Source organism: Ictidomys tridecemlineatus, chromosome 11, assembly GCF_052094955.1.
Source record: "Ictidomys tridecemlineatus isolate mIctTri1 chromosome 11, mIctTri1.hap1, whole genome shotgun sequence".
Lineage (NCBI taxonomy): Eukaryota > Metazoa > Chordata > Mammalia > Rodentia > Sciuridae > Ictidomys > Ictidomys tridecemlineatus.
The window spans coordinates 87,274,265-87,292,110 of record NC_135487.1 but is presented as its reverse complement, the minus strand read 5'-3'; the positions used below and the strand labels follow the sequence as shown (position 1 = coordinate 87,292,110).

At 32.4% G+C, this 17,846-nt stretch overlaps 1 protein-coding gene across 7 annotated transcripts in view; it reads left to right on the top strand.

The window, feature by feature from the left end:
* The window catches only part of Col11a1 (collagen type XI alpha 1 chain), a 208,372-nt gene that overhangs the window by 21,745 nt on the left and 168,781 nt on the right, over positions 1–17,846 (top strand). For all 7 annotated transcript variants that reach the window (XM_078026837.1, XM_078026836.1, XM_078026841.1 and 4 more), the window contains 3 exons: positions 802–969; positions 6,456–6,669; positions 10,367–10,529. In XM_078026837.1, the coding sequence (XP_077882963.1) occupies positions 802–969; positions 6,456–6,669; positions 10,367–10,529 (545 nt within the window). The remainder of the gene's footprint in view (positions 1–801; positions 970–6,455; positions 6,670–10,366; positions 10,530–17,846) is intronic.

The following is a 17,846-nucleotide window of genomic DNA, read 5'->3' as shown; positions in this document are numbered from 1 at the left end:
TGGTGGTTACAAAATTGCTGTTTGAAGTGATAAAAATGTTTCAGAAATGGATAATAGTGATAGTTGCACAACACTGTGAGTGTAATTATGACTACTGAATTGAAGAATGGGAAATGTTTATGTTATATATATTTTACTGTAATTTAAAAGAGATAGTATAATATTCCACAAACCATTGAATTATATACTATATGGTATGTGAGTTTTATACCATTGAAGCTGGTTATCCAAATAAGACACACTAGGAAAAGGAAAGTTTAAGATTCCAAACTTATTTTATGTTGACCCTACACAGTAGTTGGAGATAGAATGAATTGGATTTGGGAAATGGATGCTTCCATCAAAAGTAACATTAAATACTGTAGGGCTACGTGAGGGGGACAATCAACTCCAGGAGTTTTAGTTTCCACTGTAAAGCATAAAGCAATGTCATAAAATAACTACAAATTTAGAGGGTAAAAATCTATATATAGATACCTGATATATACTCACAGACACAGATACATGTACATTCACACACATATATACATATACTATATAGACAAAATTAAATTTCAAATACACATACCAATACCTTCTATTTTGTGTATTTATAATTTTATTCTAGATTTTGCATTTGAGAATGTTCATATGGTTTCTATTATGATCTTTAACCCCAGTCCATAGACACTCATCCATATGCTTGGGGAGGTATGGTAAACAGTAAATTTGAAGGATGGAATGACATAATATTTTCTGTATTAAAATATTCCATTTTATATTAGATTGTCTTTTTAATTATTTTTTAAACTTTTTTTTCAGCTGCTCCAGTTGATGTACTTAAAGCACTAGATTTTCACAATTCTCCAGAGGGAATATCAAAAACAACAGGATTTTGCACAAACAGAAAGAACTCTCAAGGTTCAGATACTGCTTACAGAGTTTCAAAGCTAGCACAACTCAGTGCCCCAACTAAACAGTTATTTCCAGGTATGTTCAGTTTATTGTGAGTCCTACTATTACTGCTACTGTTGTTACTACTAAGTCTCCTTTGACTGTTTCTTTGCTAATGACTATTTCTTTTTACCATTCTATATAATACCCAATTATAGGTTGAAATATAATTTGATCATATATCAGTTACCAAATACGTTGTGATCACCAAAGTGATGAAATGAAAATAATTATTGCCAATCTTTTAATTCATCACAATCACAGAAAATATGCTTATTTTAACCCTTAATAATTTATAATTTCAACATGACAGAATTCGAAGGCAGCATTTTATGACCATTCCATTTTTGTATGTGATCATGTAGAACTTTTTCATTGGAAGAAGTGGGTATTGGAAGGAGACCTTACTCTTACTGACTAGTTTGTTTAATAGGCATGTGGATTTAGACATAATTAATATGTATTTTCTTAAGACTAATACTTAGTACTGTTTCTGTTGAAAGAAACACTTCTGTGGTAGATATTAATTTTGCATTAACTTTGCATGCTATTCTTATCTGAAATATAATAAAGCTAGTCACATCTTATAGTTACTGGGAGTTCTGGGACTAGAGATTTTCTAAGACTTCACCTAGCAGGGTTTCATAATGGTACGGAAAAATACATGGTAAATAATTTCTTTTCTTCTATGAAAGAACGAATTGATCTCATAACACTAATTATCTAGAAATTATGATACTGTGGGAAAAGGGAATTGAATGGTGAATGAAAATTTCTGAGTATCAAGTTTTCTAAGCAGGTAGCTCCTTGCACCTACTTGCAATTGACACATGACAAATTATTTATCCTTATAAGTTTAAGTTAGGTGTCCTAATCCCTGTTTAACAGAGGAGGAAACAGTTTCACAGATGCTGTCTGACTCTACCAAGTTATAGAGGGATCAATATTTAATCAACATTTGTTTTTCTCCAAGGCCAATATTTCATATATTATCAAAATTTATTTCTGATGCATTAGAATCTTCTCAGCAGCAGTTTGCAATTAATTTCTTCATATTGTCCTATACCTTCTCTATCTCAAGAGATTTAAATTTTCTATTTTTAGTAAAACTTTTACTAACAGAAAGGTATGAATCAAGGAATTAAACAATTATAAAACAATAAAGCACACTTTTCATGCAAAGACATGTTAAAGTATATTTCATTTATTTTGATTGTTCATTGAATTTTCCAATATGTTTTGTGCTTTGCTATTATTTGTGATAAACAAAAGTTACAGTGTATAAGAAAGAAGCCTAAAATTTCTGGCTTTAAAAATTAAAAATTAAGTTAGAACGGGGCTGGGGATGTGGCTCAAGCGGTAGCGTGCTCGCCTGGCATGTGTGTGGCCCGGGTTCGATCCTCAGCACCACATACAAACAAAGATGTTGTGTCCGCCGAGAACTAAAAAAATAAATATTAAAAATTCTCTCTCTCTCTCTCTCCTCTCTCTCTCTCTCTCTCTCTCTCTCTCTCTCTCTCTCTCTCTCTCTCCTCTCTCACTCTCTCTTAAAAAAAAAAGTTAGAACATATTTTAAAAATTCAATTTAAAATTTTCAAATAGTAAAAGTCATTACTTTTTAATTTCCTATTGCATTTCTAATAGAAATAGTAATGGGAATTTTCAAGAGAGAAAAAGTAGAGAAAATGTAGACTAATAGAAATATTTTAGAAATACTCATGAAGTTATTGTTTATAATTTTTTTATAATTGGGTCATTATCAGGGTCTGTTTATCTGTATTCCAAGATGGTAGTTAGCTAATTTGATTAATTTTATATGTCATCTTGTTTTACTCATGAAGAAAGAAAATAATTTATGTCTGTAGGATCTTCTTCCATTCCAATTAACAGAATTTAACTATATGAATGTTTTTACTCCTTCTCACATGATTGAGTCTGAGGCATGATTCTAACAGTGAGCATTTCAGATAAGAGACACATATTATAGATAACATCATGGAAATGATTACAAGCTTGCCATTCTGGACGGTAGAGTTTTCTGTCCATTAAGCAAAATGATAGTAAAAATTAGTCACAACAGATTACCATTAAAAATATTAAAATAGTAAATATTAATTATAAAGCAGTAAAAAACATCTTTGAAAAACATATTTGGAATATACTATCATGCATTATAAGAAGATATAAAAGCAATTTCTTTTCTAAAGAATAAGCAGAAGGACTGGAAACTTTAGTACTCATCAATGGAGCAGTGAGAAGTTGTCGGTTGGATACAGTCATTAAAATATTCTGGTAGAATTAAGGTATGTGTCTTTCAAAGTCCCAACTTGAAACCTTTAAGTTAAATTTCTGAAAGTTGGAGCTGAATGGAAGCCCTTTAGAGCCCATGCCATGAGACAGACTCTGTACAAGAAACTTTACATATATTGACCTATATCTTTGTAACAATCAGAGGAGGGTAATATTAAAATATTAAAAAGTTATTATGCCTTTTTCATTTCAAATGTATTACTGGAGGCAACATTTAAGGATCTTAAAAGCTTGGTTTAACAATCACTATTGAATTTGTTATACCAACAACAATATGTCAAGATTATTATTACATATATATAGAAATATATGACTTTTATAAACTCAGGAAGGAATAATAGCACTTTTTAACAAGTCATTTAACATGCTTTATTCTTAATCTATTTATATATTTCAAAATATGGATTAAACTGCAAAAGCCCATATTTTATCTCTACTATAAATTCTCATCACTTATTTCTGGTGAAATTTTACATTTTCAGTGAATGCATTTCTGTTGTGAAACTAACATTTGTCTGATTAATCCACTAAGTTATGAACAATATTAATTATCATAGGAAGGAAACTAAGGTGGGTGTCTAGGTTAGACTGATAATTTTGACATCAAGTCATGATTTTCTTAGACAGCTTATTTTATTTCTGAAAGGTCAGAACTTAAAGATCGCAATTAAAATCCTTAATGTTTAACTTTAAAATGGGAAATAGACATTTTAATGGACAAATTTTAGTGCTTTGTATAGTAAGAAGCCAGAGATTTTCAAAAGTTAAGGTGTATATATTGGATGGTTAATTAAAATTTTTCATTCTTTTAGTCTTGTATGAAGGTATTATTCCCTGGAATTCCACTTTCCCTAGATGTCTCTATGTAGACATTTTTATAAATGTCTAAAATAGTGGACAAGGCATTAGTTTCCACTAGCTCATAATATTTTAATATCAATTTATTTCAGTGAATAAAATCTTTGAAAAATTTAGATGCAGTTACAGTGTCTTGTTGTTCTTAGTATTCTGAAGTATTTGTTTGAAGAAAAAGTTTGTTTGCTAATAATAATGGGCTGGATTACCTAGCTATATAATTATAGTGTGAGCTGGCAATAAGCATTTTTTGGGGGGGGTGGTTAATAGGGATTGAATCAAGGGCATTCAACCATTGAGCCACATTCCCAGCCCTATTTTGTATTTTATTTAGAGACAGAGTCTCACTGAGTTCCTTAGCGCCTTGCTTTGGCTGAGGCTGGCTTTGAACTCACGATCCTCCTGCCTCAGCCTCTCGAGCTCCTGGGATTACAGGTGTACACCATTGCACCTGGTAGCATTTTGTTAGTTGATTTGTTTTATTATCTTTCCATTTTCTTCCTATGACTATATTCTTTCTATTGATTTCCATAAATGTAAAATTGTATGTTTTTGTGGTATTTAAATTCAATTGAAGGCTGGGAGTTTAGCTCAGTGGTGGAGTGCTTGCCTAGCAGGTACAGTGCCCTGGGTTCAATCCCTAGTACCACAAAATTTAAAAAATAAATCAAATTGAACAAAACTAGATGTATAAATTGAATTGGAACTAGATAGATGGATTGATGGATTTGCTGTGACAGCATTGAACATTTTTACACATTTTTTTCAATTTTGTGTTTTGTATTAGTTTCACTTAACTATATAAATATATATTTTATACATATATATGTGTATATGTATATATACATATATATGAGATAAGAGCAGAATAGCCCACATTGATTGCTCTTTTGGGTGTGATATACTCTTATTTAATTACCAGAACATCCTGGTGGGACAGATTATTTTATTAATGGTTTGAAAACCAACTAAGAAGTTTTTCAGTTATTTACCAAGAACACATAGTAAGAATGTCAAAGGACAGAGATATGATACAAAACCTTCTGCTTAATTATTCCATGCAAATATTTTTAGCATAAAATGTGTCTGCATGGCTTGTTATTTTTCCTTCCATAATATATTTTAAATAATTTCCATTTAATCAAACATCTTTCTGTTACATGCTTTTATTTATGTATTTGTTTACTGATACTTATGACTGAACACTAGGGTTATTTATCATTGATCTACATCTTCAGGCATTTTATTTTTTATTTTAAAACAGGGCATTGCTAAACTATCTGTTACATTCTTTTAAGCGGCTTCATAGGATTCCATTATGTGGATAATCTGTATTTTATTCAACCAGTCTCAGCCATTGCAACCCATTTTAATATTTTGTCATTATAAATAGTGCTTTGATGACAACATCATATCTTTACATACAAGTGTCCTCTCTTTGTAAATTCTTAGAAGTAGAATTGCTGATCTTCTGTAATTGAATGTGAATGTGTGACAGACACATTCATAATGCCTTTATTATTTTATAGTACTCCCTGTAATAGAATTTGCAGTCAATGGATTGTACATGAACTCTTAATATTGGTCCAGGTATTATCTATCATACATGCACATACACCTGTTTTGCAAATGGACATCTTTTTTAAACTAAACTCATCCCTCAAATAATTTTGCCTGTTTTACTTATATGCCAGGATAGTAAGAGGTTTAAATTTTATATATATACACATATATACAGGGAAATTATATATATGTGTATATATATATATGGAAATTATATATGTGGAAAAATTATATATATATGGAAAAATGTCTTCATGACTTTAGAATCAAGTTAGCTAAGTACCCAATACTTTTCATTGATAAATACATATGCTTCTTATATGTGAAACTGCATCGTGTGGTATCAAAAACTGATCAAAAACTCGAACTTTTGAAGGGATGATGAAAATAATATCTTTATAAAATGTCATTAAAATGCCTCTGACTAGACACAGTCAGAAAATACCGACCTTTTGCCAAAATTAATGCTTAAATAGGTGTTTCAAGAGTTACTGTTATGTTTTTGATATTGTATTGGAACCATGATTGTGTTTTCTTACTTCAAACTCAATTTCTCATAATCATCATGCTTTAAATGAGTGACTTTAAAGTTTGAAAATAACTTGGATCAGTATTACATGGAAAGTTAATTGAGTCATAGAGTGCCCCCCACCTACCCCATTTGTTTGTTAAACTGTTTACTTTTTGAATTTAGATGACTCATTAAGGCCACATAGAAAGTTCAAAAATAATGCTGTGATCTAAGGACAATTTGGAAATATAGAATTTCTAACACATTGGACTTCTCTTTTCAGGTGGAACTTTTCCGGAAGATTTTTCAGTATTATTTACAGTAAAACCCAAAAAAGGAATTCAATCTTTCCTCTTATCTATATATAATGAGCATGGTATTCAGCAAATTGGTGTTGAGGTTGGGAGATCCCCTGTTTTTCTGTTTGAAGACCACACTGGAAAACCTGCTCCAGAAGATTATCCCCTCTTCAGAACTGTTAACATTGCTGATGGGAAGTAAGTAGCCAGTGACCAAATGTGTTAGCTATGCTGAAAACAATACTTTCACTTAATCATTCAACAAATATTTATGAAGTGTGATACGGTTTTTTCTAGGGTCTGGGAATGAAAAAACAAAACAATGAAATGCCTACCTTGCATAATTTATCTTGCAGTCTAGGCAGGCAAAATATTTAGAAATACATTAGTAAAGATTATATAAGTATAAGTGTGACAGAAAAATAGTGCAGAGGAAGGGGAAAGACAGTGGGCAGAACAATTGTTAAAAGTAATGTCAGGAAAATCTCCATAGGAATGGAACAAGTCAAGGAGGTGAGGGACATGCCATGCTGAGAATCACAAGCATTCTATTCTAGGAGGAGAGGAAGCCAATGCAAAGCTTCTGATTTCATTTGTTCCAACATGGAGGAAACCAACATGGTAGGAGCAGAGTGGGATGGTGAGCGTGGAAAAATTCTTGGAAAGCCAGATGGCATAACACATCCTAGGAGGCTACAAATTCTGTTCTCAGTGAGATAGGAAGTCAGTGGAGCATCTTAAGTAGGGAATGATCTAATTTGACTTATTATTATTTTTTTTACCAGTAATAGTAATATGTGATCATAGAAGCCTTATCTAATAATTGATATATGTCCATACTGTTCTAAGCACTTAACACATAGCTAAATTATTTAATTATTCACAAAAACTTTAAGAAGATAATGTTAATAAATATTACTGATAAGGGGACCAAGTCACAGAAAGTTTATCTGATTTGTCTGATGTCATAAAGTTGGAAATTGGCAGAGGTAGCTTTGGGATTTAGGTAGTCAGGCTCAAACTACAGTCTTCTGAAACTGCTGAATTCTGTGTTGTAATGATTGCCTTTTGCTTAGGGAGCCACTAAACACAAACAAATGTGCATTAAATTTTACTACACTTTTAATTGCTGTATTTAGACCCCTAAAATAGCTTTATCAGATATAGAACTTTTGGCTATAGACAGAAGGAAAGAGAAGTGCAGGTGGAAAAAATAATTCATATACATTGTGTCTTTGTCAGGACCCGAGAGAAACCTCCAACTCTCAGTGCCAGAAAAAAATAGACTTTCACAAGTAATTTAAATTATTATCCTATAGAAAAGTAAAATATTATATCACATTATGTTTCTATTTTTGACCATTAGCCAACACCAAGGTAAAATTTAATTCATATTTAATATTTGTTTAAGACATTTTTAATTCATCTTATTATTCAAACATTGTTTTTCTTTGTCTTATTTACCCTCATTAGGATGCCTTCTTAAGTGAAAAAATTAATTTATCATGGCCAGCATTCTATTTGAAAATGATAGGCAGTGCTTAATTGGAATAAGTTATTAAAATAAGACATGGGAAATGCTCAATAAACATTTTTATTGATTATCAAACAGAACAATAGTTATATTTACATGTATCACAGTGGTAAAATATTACTGACAATATATTGGATTAAATAAACACCTTTCATTCATATATTTATTCAATCATAATGTATCAAGTGCTTACCATGTGCCGCACTGTATTATTCATTTGATACTGTTAAAATGTGACATATTTGTTGAACCCAACTAGCATTACAATTTCAATTAAAAAATTATTAGCATTTAATCACACTTTGATTTATTAAACTACATTTCTCACGATGATAGGCTATTCAATCTGTAAGTATTTATCCACTACTTGACTAGACATCTACAGGGCACAGGTGAGGCCATGAATAGCCCATGTGAAGTCTCTCCACACCTGGAGCTTAAATTCTAATAGAAAAGATCAACAACAGAAGAGGCAAAAATACAGGAAGTGCTGATAGTTCTATGAATGAAAATAAATCCAAGAAATAGATGTATTTAGTGTACTATTTTAGACTGGGCAGTCTTTTTGATGATGTGGTATTGAGAAAAGTTCAGGGAGCAGGAATTGCCCTGAGGGGATGTGGAGGAAGAGGTTCTTGCAAAGTGAAGAACACTGGGGAACAGCAGGAAGGAGGCAGGAAGGCAGTGTATGGATGGGACTCAGGGAGTCAGAGTGTGAAAAGTCAGACATGAGATCAGAGAGGGCCTGGGCACCCTGTTATAGGAGTACTTGATAGATGGAGACATGATCTGTCTCATATTCTTAAAGGTCGCTGTGGTTGCAAAAGAGTGGAAACAGCAACTACGGAAAGAGATGACAGCTTGACATTGGATTTTGTTTATACTTTGAATATAAGAACCGAGGAGAGTTTTCTGACGATAAAAATGTATGAGAGAAAGGAAATAATGGAGAAGGACTTCAAAATGAAGTGTTAATTTATTTTCTAACAGTATTTTGAATATTACGTGATACTGTGATTTTGATGTCTCATTATTATCACAGCTTAAATTAATTCAACAAAAATGCCATTTAGGGTTCCAATCAGCTTTTCACAGTTGAAGTCTTTTTTTGTTTTCTGCTAATGAAAAGCACATACCTATGACAGTAGGAATGGTTTAAGTTAAGACACAGGCAGCTTGGCATGAAGTATGTGTAAATTTTACTCTCACTGTATTAAGTGACTCCTTATATAAATCTGCTCAATTCAAACCAAGAAGATGCCTATGCTAGTTGAATGTGCTTGTGGAAAGACCAGAGATTAAGTGTATATGGAAATATAGTTGGTCCTCATCAGTAGCCATGCCAAGTATCATGAAACAGACATTTTAGGAAGGCTCCTTACATCTTTTTGGGTAATTTATTTTATGGATCTAGTCCTAGACACTTCTGGAATATTAATCTATCCCTTTTTATTTGAGAAAAAAAAATAAAATATAAACCAGAGTGGCTTGCAGAATCCAAGTGAGCTTCACTTAGTGGTTTACATTAGCACCAGATATTGTTAATAAACTCTTCTTTTCACAATATTGCTAAGATACATATGTTTCCAAAGGGCTGGTCGTGTCTCCCCCTCTAAGCCTGTCATCACCATCCTGAATTAGCTGGAGCAGTAGCTGCAGAATGAACTGAGACTCTCCCTGTAAGCAGGCACTGACTGCTTTCTTTTAGTGTTCCCATTTCCTGCCAAGAGTGAGAAGAAGGAGAGATACTGTGTCTCAGGCTTGGAACCTACCCGCACTAGTGATCTATAACTGTCTTGAAATTAAAGTGGGAAAAGAAATTGAAAGGACTTAAAATAAACGGGAATAAAGACAGTGCAGTGCATTGTGTTTTACAGTTCGAACGTTGAGTTGCTCCAGATGGAGCAGTCATTCTGTTAGGAGGTCCTTTTTTGTTTGTTGGTTGGTTTGATTTTTTTGTAGGTGGAAAGCATTTTCTTTGGAAGAAGTCTTTGTGCACATAGAAACTACTGCTTATACCCTGTCCCTTCCTAATCTCTATCAAATACCCTCATCAGGATGCAGTGAGATTATGCTTTTGTTGCTGCGACATAAAGTGAAGCAGAGAATGGGCATGTCCTTATCAGCAAGGACAGATAATTCTGCTGTGCATCTTAAGCTGCTAGTATTTTTTTGAGTACCTAGCACTATGCTGGGTAAGCAGTTAGCTGTCACCAGCTAAACAATTGATTCTGAAGCTTACATTTTAAGCCATTTCAGCTCACTTTTTGTAATTTAAAATATACTGTATGTGAATAATGCTTTGGCAGCCAATGTTATTGAAGCTTACAAAAGAATTACCTGGCTTTTTTTTTTTTTCAGGTGGCATCGGGTAGCAATCAGTGTGGAAAAGAAAACTGTGACAATGATTGTTGACTGTAAGAAGAAAACCACAAAACCACTTGATAGAAGTGAGAGATCAATTGTTGATACCAATGGAATCACGGTTTTTGGAACAAGGATTTTGGATGAAGAAGTTTTTGAGGTAAAAATAAACTTTTAAGCTGAATATTATTAAAGCAGATGAACTAGGTTAATAACAGTAACAATCAATATCTATTATGAAGCAAAGTTGAAAACTGTAAAGAGTGACCTACTTTCTAACCCTGTGGGTGTAGCAGTGATGTTTTGTATTGTTTATTAAGAGAATGACTAGACAATGGTGACTGAAGTGGCTGGGGAACCTTTACAGAGATTGGTTGATTTGAACACAGGCACACTATTCCCCTGGGAGGGACAAATGGCTCTACTCTTAGTACTTTGTATTATTTTCTTTGGAGAAAAGAACATTTTCTTCTCTTCCTTCTCTGGAAGATTAATTTTGAGAAATGTACAAGTCTCTATTCTGACTTGCTTTGTTCTTTGTGAGTATTTCCAAGGTAAAGTAAAGATCATATTGCAAAAGGATGAACTTTTAAGCTTTTAAATCATAATTTTAAAAATAATATGAAGGTCATGGGAAGCAGTCTCTTTCAATTTTATTTCACTAATTATGATAGTCACATTCTTTCCTTTAATTCTTTAATCATTGGACCTGGTAATTTGTGCTTTTGTTTTTAGTCATTTTTTTAACAGAACAAACAGATCTCAGTCTCCTGACCTCATAAAGAGAAGCATGCACTCCTGACACATTATTCATTACTTTCATGATTGCTTTAACATAATTTCTGAGTCATTTAATTTTCAGAGTGAAACAGAGTAAAATTGTGCAATATAATATAGGTAGAGACATGTTTCCTATGGGAGATTTGCTGTATTCTGTTGATGTGTCAAAAAAAAAAAACCCTATATATGCACATACATATGTGTACACACACATCTATACATACAGTGTATATTTGCACTGAAAATACAGTGTAAATTAGAGTATTATCTAGACTATCATATTATTGTAATTATATACATAACTATGGTCTGAGGGTAAACATAAATAACACTCATGACATTTTCAAATTATTTATTTAGAATATATTTTTTTCTGATGTTTTTCACTTGTGTGTATTTAAGTCTTTGACTCTACATAAGATATTTTAATTTTTAATATGTCTGGATTAAATGATAAACTGATTCTGGTAATATATATTGGTAATGTAGACCCAGGTCATTCAATGTAATTCATTGATTGCACACACTATGATAAATAACTATTTATTAAGCAAATGAATATTATAAACAATTAGTATAATTTCCAGTCTTTTAGAATCTTATTTTAGAATTAGACTATCCATAAACATTAGTTTCACAGGCATAATGCATATTTTTAACCCCAAGAATCTTATTTTCCAGGATCATAAATGAATAATATAGGATTTCATTCCCTGGCCCCTGCCCTTTATTCTTCTTTCTCTCTCTGTCTCTATCTCATTTAAATTTATAATACCATAGACCACATTTTACATCCTAGAATAACTCCAATCATTTATCTAGAGGAGCTATTAAAACATTAAGAAAAAATAATTCTGAAGAAATTGTTTAATGGAATTCTAGTGAATTGACAATGTGTGGTGAAAAGTACACTTATTAAACTGCTTCACATTTTGGAGTTTTATGAAACTCTTATGAAGCTTTAAATAGAACATTTATTTGCTACAAAGCATGAGTCAGTTTTTTAAAATGTAAATGAAGACAGCACCTTTCACTATCAGATTATCCTCTACCATCTTTGACCAGACAAATAGGGAAACTTTATTTTTACTTAATAAACTGTTTGAAATGCTTTAGAGCAAAATTCTTTTAATTGGCTGAAATTTTGTATTTGTCTAATTCACATATCCAGTCATGATGTGTTAGATTAAGGTCTTATCTACTAAATTGTATTACTGTATGGCTATATAAAATTACTAAACCAATATAGTCTCTTTCCATTTAAAAATAGAGCATGAAGAGAAAAGAGTACAGGCCTTTATAAGTGGAAGATGGTCTGAGTGGGTGAACATTTTTGTAAGCACAATGTGTCCAACCAACACTGATCAGAACTTTTGGTTTTTCCATTTGACAATATGCTGCAAAGATGTAAGGAAAAATAAAAAAGAAGAACCACATTGCTTGTGTTTATTATCGATAAAATCATTTTGAAGACTTTTAAACAGGAAAATTGCCAAATAACAAGATATAGCCATTAGAACTCAAGTTTTCATAGCATCTGTTATGGTTTGGATGTGAGGTGTCCCCAGAAAGCTCATGTGTGAGACAATGCAAGGTTCAGAGAAGAAATGATTGGATTATCACCCCGACCCAATCAGTTAATTGATCCCTGATGGGATTAACCCAGCAGTAAAGAGGCCGGTGGGGTGTGCTTGCTGGAGGAAGTGGTTCATTGTGGGCGTGGCTTTGAGAGTGGAGATTTCCTATTTTTACTTTCTGATGCATAGGACTTCTTCCCTCCGCCTCACTCTTCCGCCATAATGTCCTTCCTCATCTTGAGTCCCAAGGAATGGAGCCAGCCTCTTGTGGACTAAGATCTCTAACGCTGTAAGACCTCAAATAAACTCTCATTCCCTTAAAATTGCTCTGGTTGGGTCTTCTAATCACAGCAGAGAAAAGCTGACTAAAACAGCATCATTAATTTTAGTCTTTAATTTTTTAGAAATATTGAGAATCATAGCAGATTATTACAAGTCTTTTATATTTTAACTAATATTTATCTGCCTTGGGGAGAATCATTCATTGAAACAATTAGTGAAATATGATGGCAATTAGATGGGAAAAGCTTCTTGATAAAAATTTTGGGTTTTTCCTTACTCAGAAAATATTTTTAAATTAATTTTTTTTGTGTGTGTGTGTGTGTGTAGAAATCCATGCAGAGAAGTAACAATATATACAAGCTATGCTTTCTTTTTCTTTTCTTTTCTTTCTATTTAAATTCCTGGGATTGAATCCAGGGCTTCTCCCATGGTACGCAAGTGCTATGCCACTGAGCTTTACACTCAGCCCTCAGCCCATTTTACTTTTATTTCAAGACAAGGACTTGCTAAATTGCTCAGGTTGGCATTGAAATTGCAATGCCCCTGCCTTAGCCTCCTGAGTAGCTGGATTCATAGGCTTGTATCACCTGGCCCTGCAAAACTATGCTATTTTGGTAGTTCTGCAAGACCTGAAAAATAAATAATGATAATGAATAGGTAAATCCTACCTTATATACTAATAGCCATTCCAAATAATCCATTAAATTCTTATCAGATTAAGATGGGCCTCAGTAACCCAACCTGTAATCCCAGTGGCTCCAGAGGCTAAGGCAGAAGGATCAGGAGGTCAAAGCCAGCCTCAGCAACTTAGTGAGTCCCTAAGAAACTCAGTGAGACCCTGTAAATAAAATGTAAAAAAGGGCTGAGGATGTTGCTTAGTGGTTAAGTGCCCCTGGGTTCAATCCTTGGTACCAAAAAAAAAGTTCTTATAAAATTAAGAGTTTTATTATTGATTTGTGATGTCCTTTTCTCTTTCTACTGTGTATATTTTCCAGTGGTACACATTTTAAACATTGTAAGACAGTAGATATGGAAGGAACTATGTGGTAGGATAGAGGGAATTTTCCAGTATTCACGTTTGCCAGTTTGAATATATTTATATTCATGGCCCTTGAGAATTTTGTGTATTATCCTATTTACATAGTGTTTTCAATTTGCTAAAAACCTTTAAAATTTTGAGTCTATATTAATGAGTGATATTGGTCAATGATTCTTTGCATTTTTAATATCTGTCAGAATTTGATATTAGAATTATGCTGTCCTCATGTACTGAGCTGGACAATAGTCTTTCCATATCTATTTTATGAAAACTTCTGTGTATAATATCTTTCTCCAATATTGTATAAAAGGCACTAGTGAAGCTGGGCATGGTGATGCACACCTTGAATCCCAGCAGCTCAAGGTGGGTTGAGGCAGGAGTATTCTAAGTTCAAAGCCAGCTTCAGCTAATTAATAAGGCCTTAAGCAATTTATTGAGACCCTGAGACAAAATAAAAAATAGTGACTTAGTAGTTAAGCATCCCTGGGTTCAACCCCTGGTATCAAAAAACAAATAAAAGGAATAAAAAAATAAACAAACAAAAAGCACCAGTGAAAAATATCAGCCTGAGGTTTCTTTTCAAAATTATTTCTTTTAATTACTCGCCATGGTGGCACATACCTGTAATTCCAGTGACTCTGGAGGCTGATGCAGGAAGATCAAAGGTTCTAGGTCAATATGAGCAATTTAATGAGACCCTGTCTCAAAAAATAAAAAGGATGGCCAATGGTGCTCAGTGGTAAAGTGGCCATGGGTTGATGCCCAGTACCAAAAGTATAAACATTAAAAACATAAAATAACAATAAAAATTTGCCTAAAAAAGGTGTTTTAACATACTCAATTTCCTTAGTAAATATATTTTGTTGATATATTTAACAGATCAATTTTAGGCTTACTTGATTCTTGACTATTTATTATATTTAACTTTATTTTTACGTAAAATTTGGGAACAGAAAGTTTCTAGATTCTCAAAGCAGAAGGTCGATATTTAAAGATTTATTTCTTCCAACTACATGAATTTTAAATTGTACATTATTTTTCTAAATGAACCTGTTGGAATTAGCCCGTTGGATATTCTTGTTTTTGATCCCCTTTTGTTTCTTCCTTTTGATTGATGTGAAGAGACTAGTAACTTAAAATACATTAAGAATTGCATTAAATGTTGATTTCTTATTGGTATGGCTTGATATAGGTCTACAATTTTTGTATTCTCTTTGCTTTCTGGTCCTTTGTACATCACCCACTTCCTCCAACTTTTTTGTTTGTTTTTGGTGATGGAGAGATTGTTTGAATACTTTTTAATGTTGTATAGTATTTTATCTGTTGGATTACTTTGCTAATTTTTAATTTGTGGTGAGTTTAAGAATTCCAAATTGTATACTGCATTTTATGATCTATTTCTTATTTTATGCCATGTTACATGTAATGAGAAAACCTTTCTTCCAGTCTTCTTCTACACTGATCTTTTTTTTATTGGTTGTTCAAAACATTACAAAGCTCTTGACATATCATATTTCATACATTAGATTCAAGTGGGTTATGAACTCTCTTTATAGTAGTTTGTTATATGTATTAGATCTACATATATTGAAAATATCACTAGATGTTATAATTTTTTTGAGAGAGAGAGAGAGAGAATTTTTAAAATATTTACCTTTTAGTTTTCAGTGGACACAACATCTTTATTTTTTTATTTTTATGTGGTGCTGAGGATCCAACCCAGCGCCCTGCGCATGCCAGGCGAGCACGCTACCACTTGAGCCACATCCCCAGCCCCTAGATGTTATAATTTTTACTTTAAATAGTCGTAAGTATTTTAAGGTTTTAAGTGAAAAATTTCATATTTATCATTTATGCTAATCTTTCTTTATTTTTATTTTTTGGAACCAGGAATTAAACTCAGGGGATGTCAACACTGAGCCACATGCCCAGACCTGTTTTGTATTTTATTTAGAGACAGTGTCTTACTGAGTTCTTAATGCCTCCCCATTGCTGAGGCTGGCTTTGAACTTGTGATCCTCTTTTCTTGGCCTCTGGAGCTGCTGGGATTATAGGCATGCACTATAATGCCTGGCTTAATCTTTTATTTTTTAAGGTCCAAATTTATTCTCTTAGTTTTCCTGGGTATGAGATGTTGCCTCTCCATTCATTACATAAGGATGTTTGCACTGGCAATAGAATTCTGCATGGACCGTCTGTTATTTTAATATTGTAAAAAAGTTTCACATGCTTCTGACCTCTATGCTTTTGAACACTAAATCCACATTCAATTCATTGTTCTCATGTACCATTTTTTAGCTGTTATCAAGATTTTTTCTTTATATTTGCATTTTAGCAGTTTGGTTATAAATTAACTGGGAATGAGTTTGTTTGAATTTATTATTGTGGGGTGGTATAAAGAATATCTTAAATATGTAAATTAATGATTTTCAACAAATTTAGAAAATTTTTGGCTAATTTTTAGAGTTTCTACTTTACTGTGAAGTATTCCTATCTTTTCAGCATTGTATCTCTTCACCCCTTGGAGAAGAATTACCAGCTGTTTTAAAATTTTTGAGAATTTCATCTAGTTTCTAGTTCATCTCGGAGTTGGCATCTGTGTATTGTCTTTGCTGCATGGTATTATCTTTGTAACTTTCTGAAAGATAAGTCCATTGTATTCATTGTGGATCTTTTCCTAGACTTTCTGGTCTCCATTGATGCCTTTATGGTTCTTTTACTAATAAAGGCATGGTTCTCTTACCAATACCATACTGTAGCCATGAATGTAGCATTATAGTAAATATTGAAGTCAGGTAGCTCTCTTCATTCAATATTGTGACTTATTTGGCTATTCTAGATCTTTTTCCTCTAAAAATTTAGAATCAGTTTGTCAAGATCTACAAAATAATATTTCAGTAGATTAATTAGGATTGTGTTGAATATTTAGATTGAATTGGGGATAACTAACATATTGAATATTGATTCAGTTTCCTATTAATGAACTTGGAATACTTCTTCAGATATTTTCTTTCATATATTATCAATTTTATAGTTTTCCTCATATAAATCATATTTTTTTGTTGAAGTAATACATGCATAGTTCAATTATTTCAGTGCTAACAAGGGAGATATTGAGTTTAAAATTTCAGTTGCCAATTTTTCATTGTTTTTAGGAAAGTGATTGGCTTTTGTATATAAAATTTGTATATTATTTCAACCATACAGTAATCTCTTCTTAGCAATTTGTTTTTGTTTTTTAAATCCTTTTGGGTTTTCTACATGGATGATTATGTCATCTACAAATAGTTAAATTCTTTCCCAGTTTACATATATTTTATTTCATTTTCTTTACTTACTGCATTAGCTAGGATTTCCAGCATGATTTTGGAAATTGAGAGGAAATGCTTGTCTTGTTTCTGATCTTAGTGGGAAAGTTTTGAGTCTCTCATTATTAAATATGATGTTAACAATAGTATTTTTGATTGATGTTCTTTTTGAAGTTGAGGAAGTTACCCTGTTTCTGTTTTCCTGAAGACTTTTATGGTGAATGCCTATTGGATTTTGCTGAACGGTTTCTTCACTGTATTGATAAGATTATTTGGTTTTTCTTCTTTAGCTCTTTGATATTATTATGTTAATTGATGTGCAGTTGTTAAATCAGCCTTTTATACTTGGTGTAAATCCCTCTTGGTCACGATACATAATTATTTCCATACATTTATTTTTATTGTAATATTCTGTTATGGATTTTGGCATTTATTTTTAGGAGAGATATTGGTCTCTGGTTTTCTTTTTGCTTTTGAGGGTTATCTTGGAT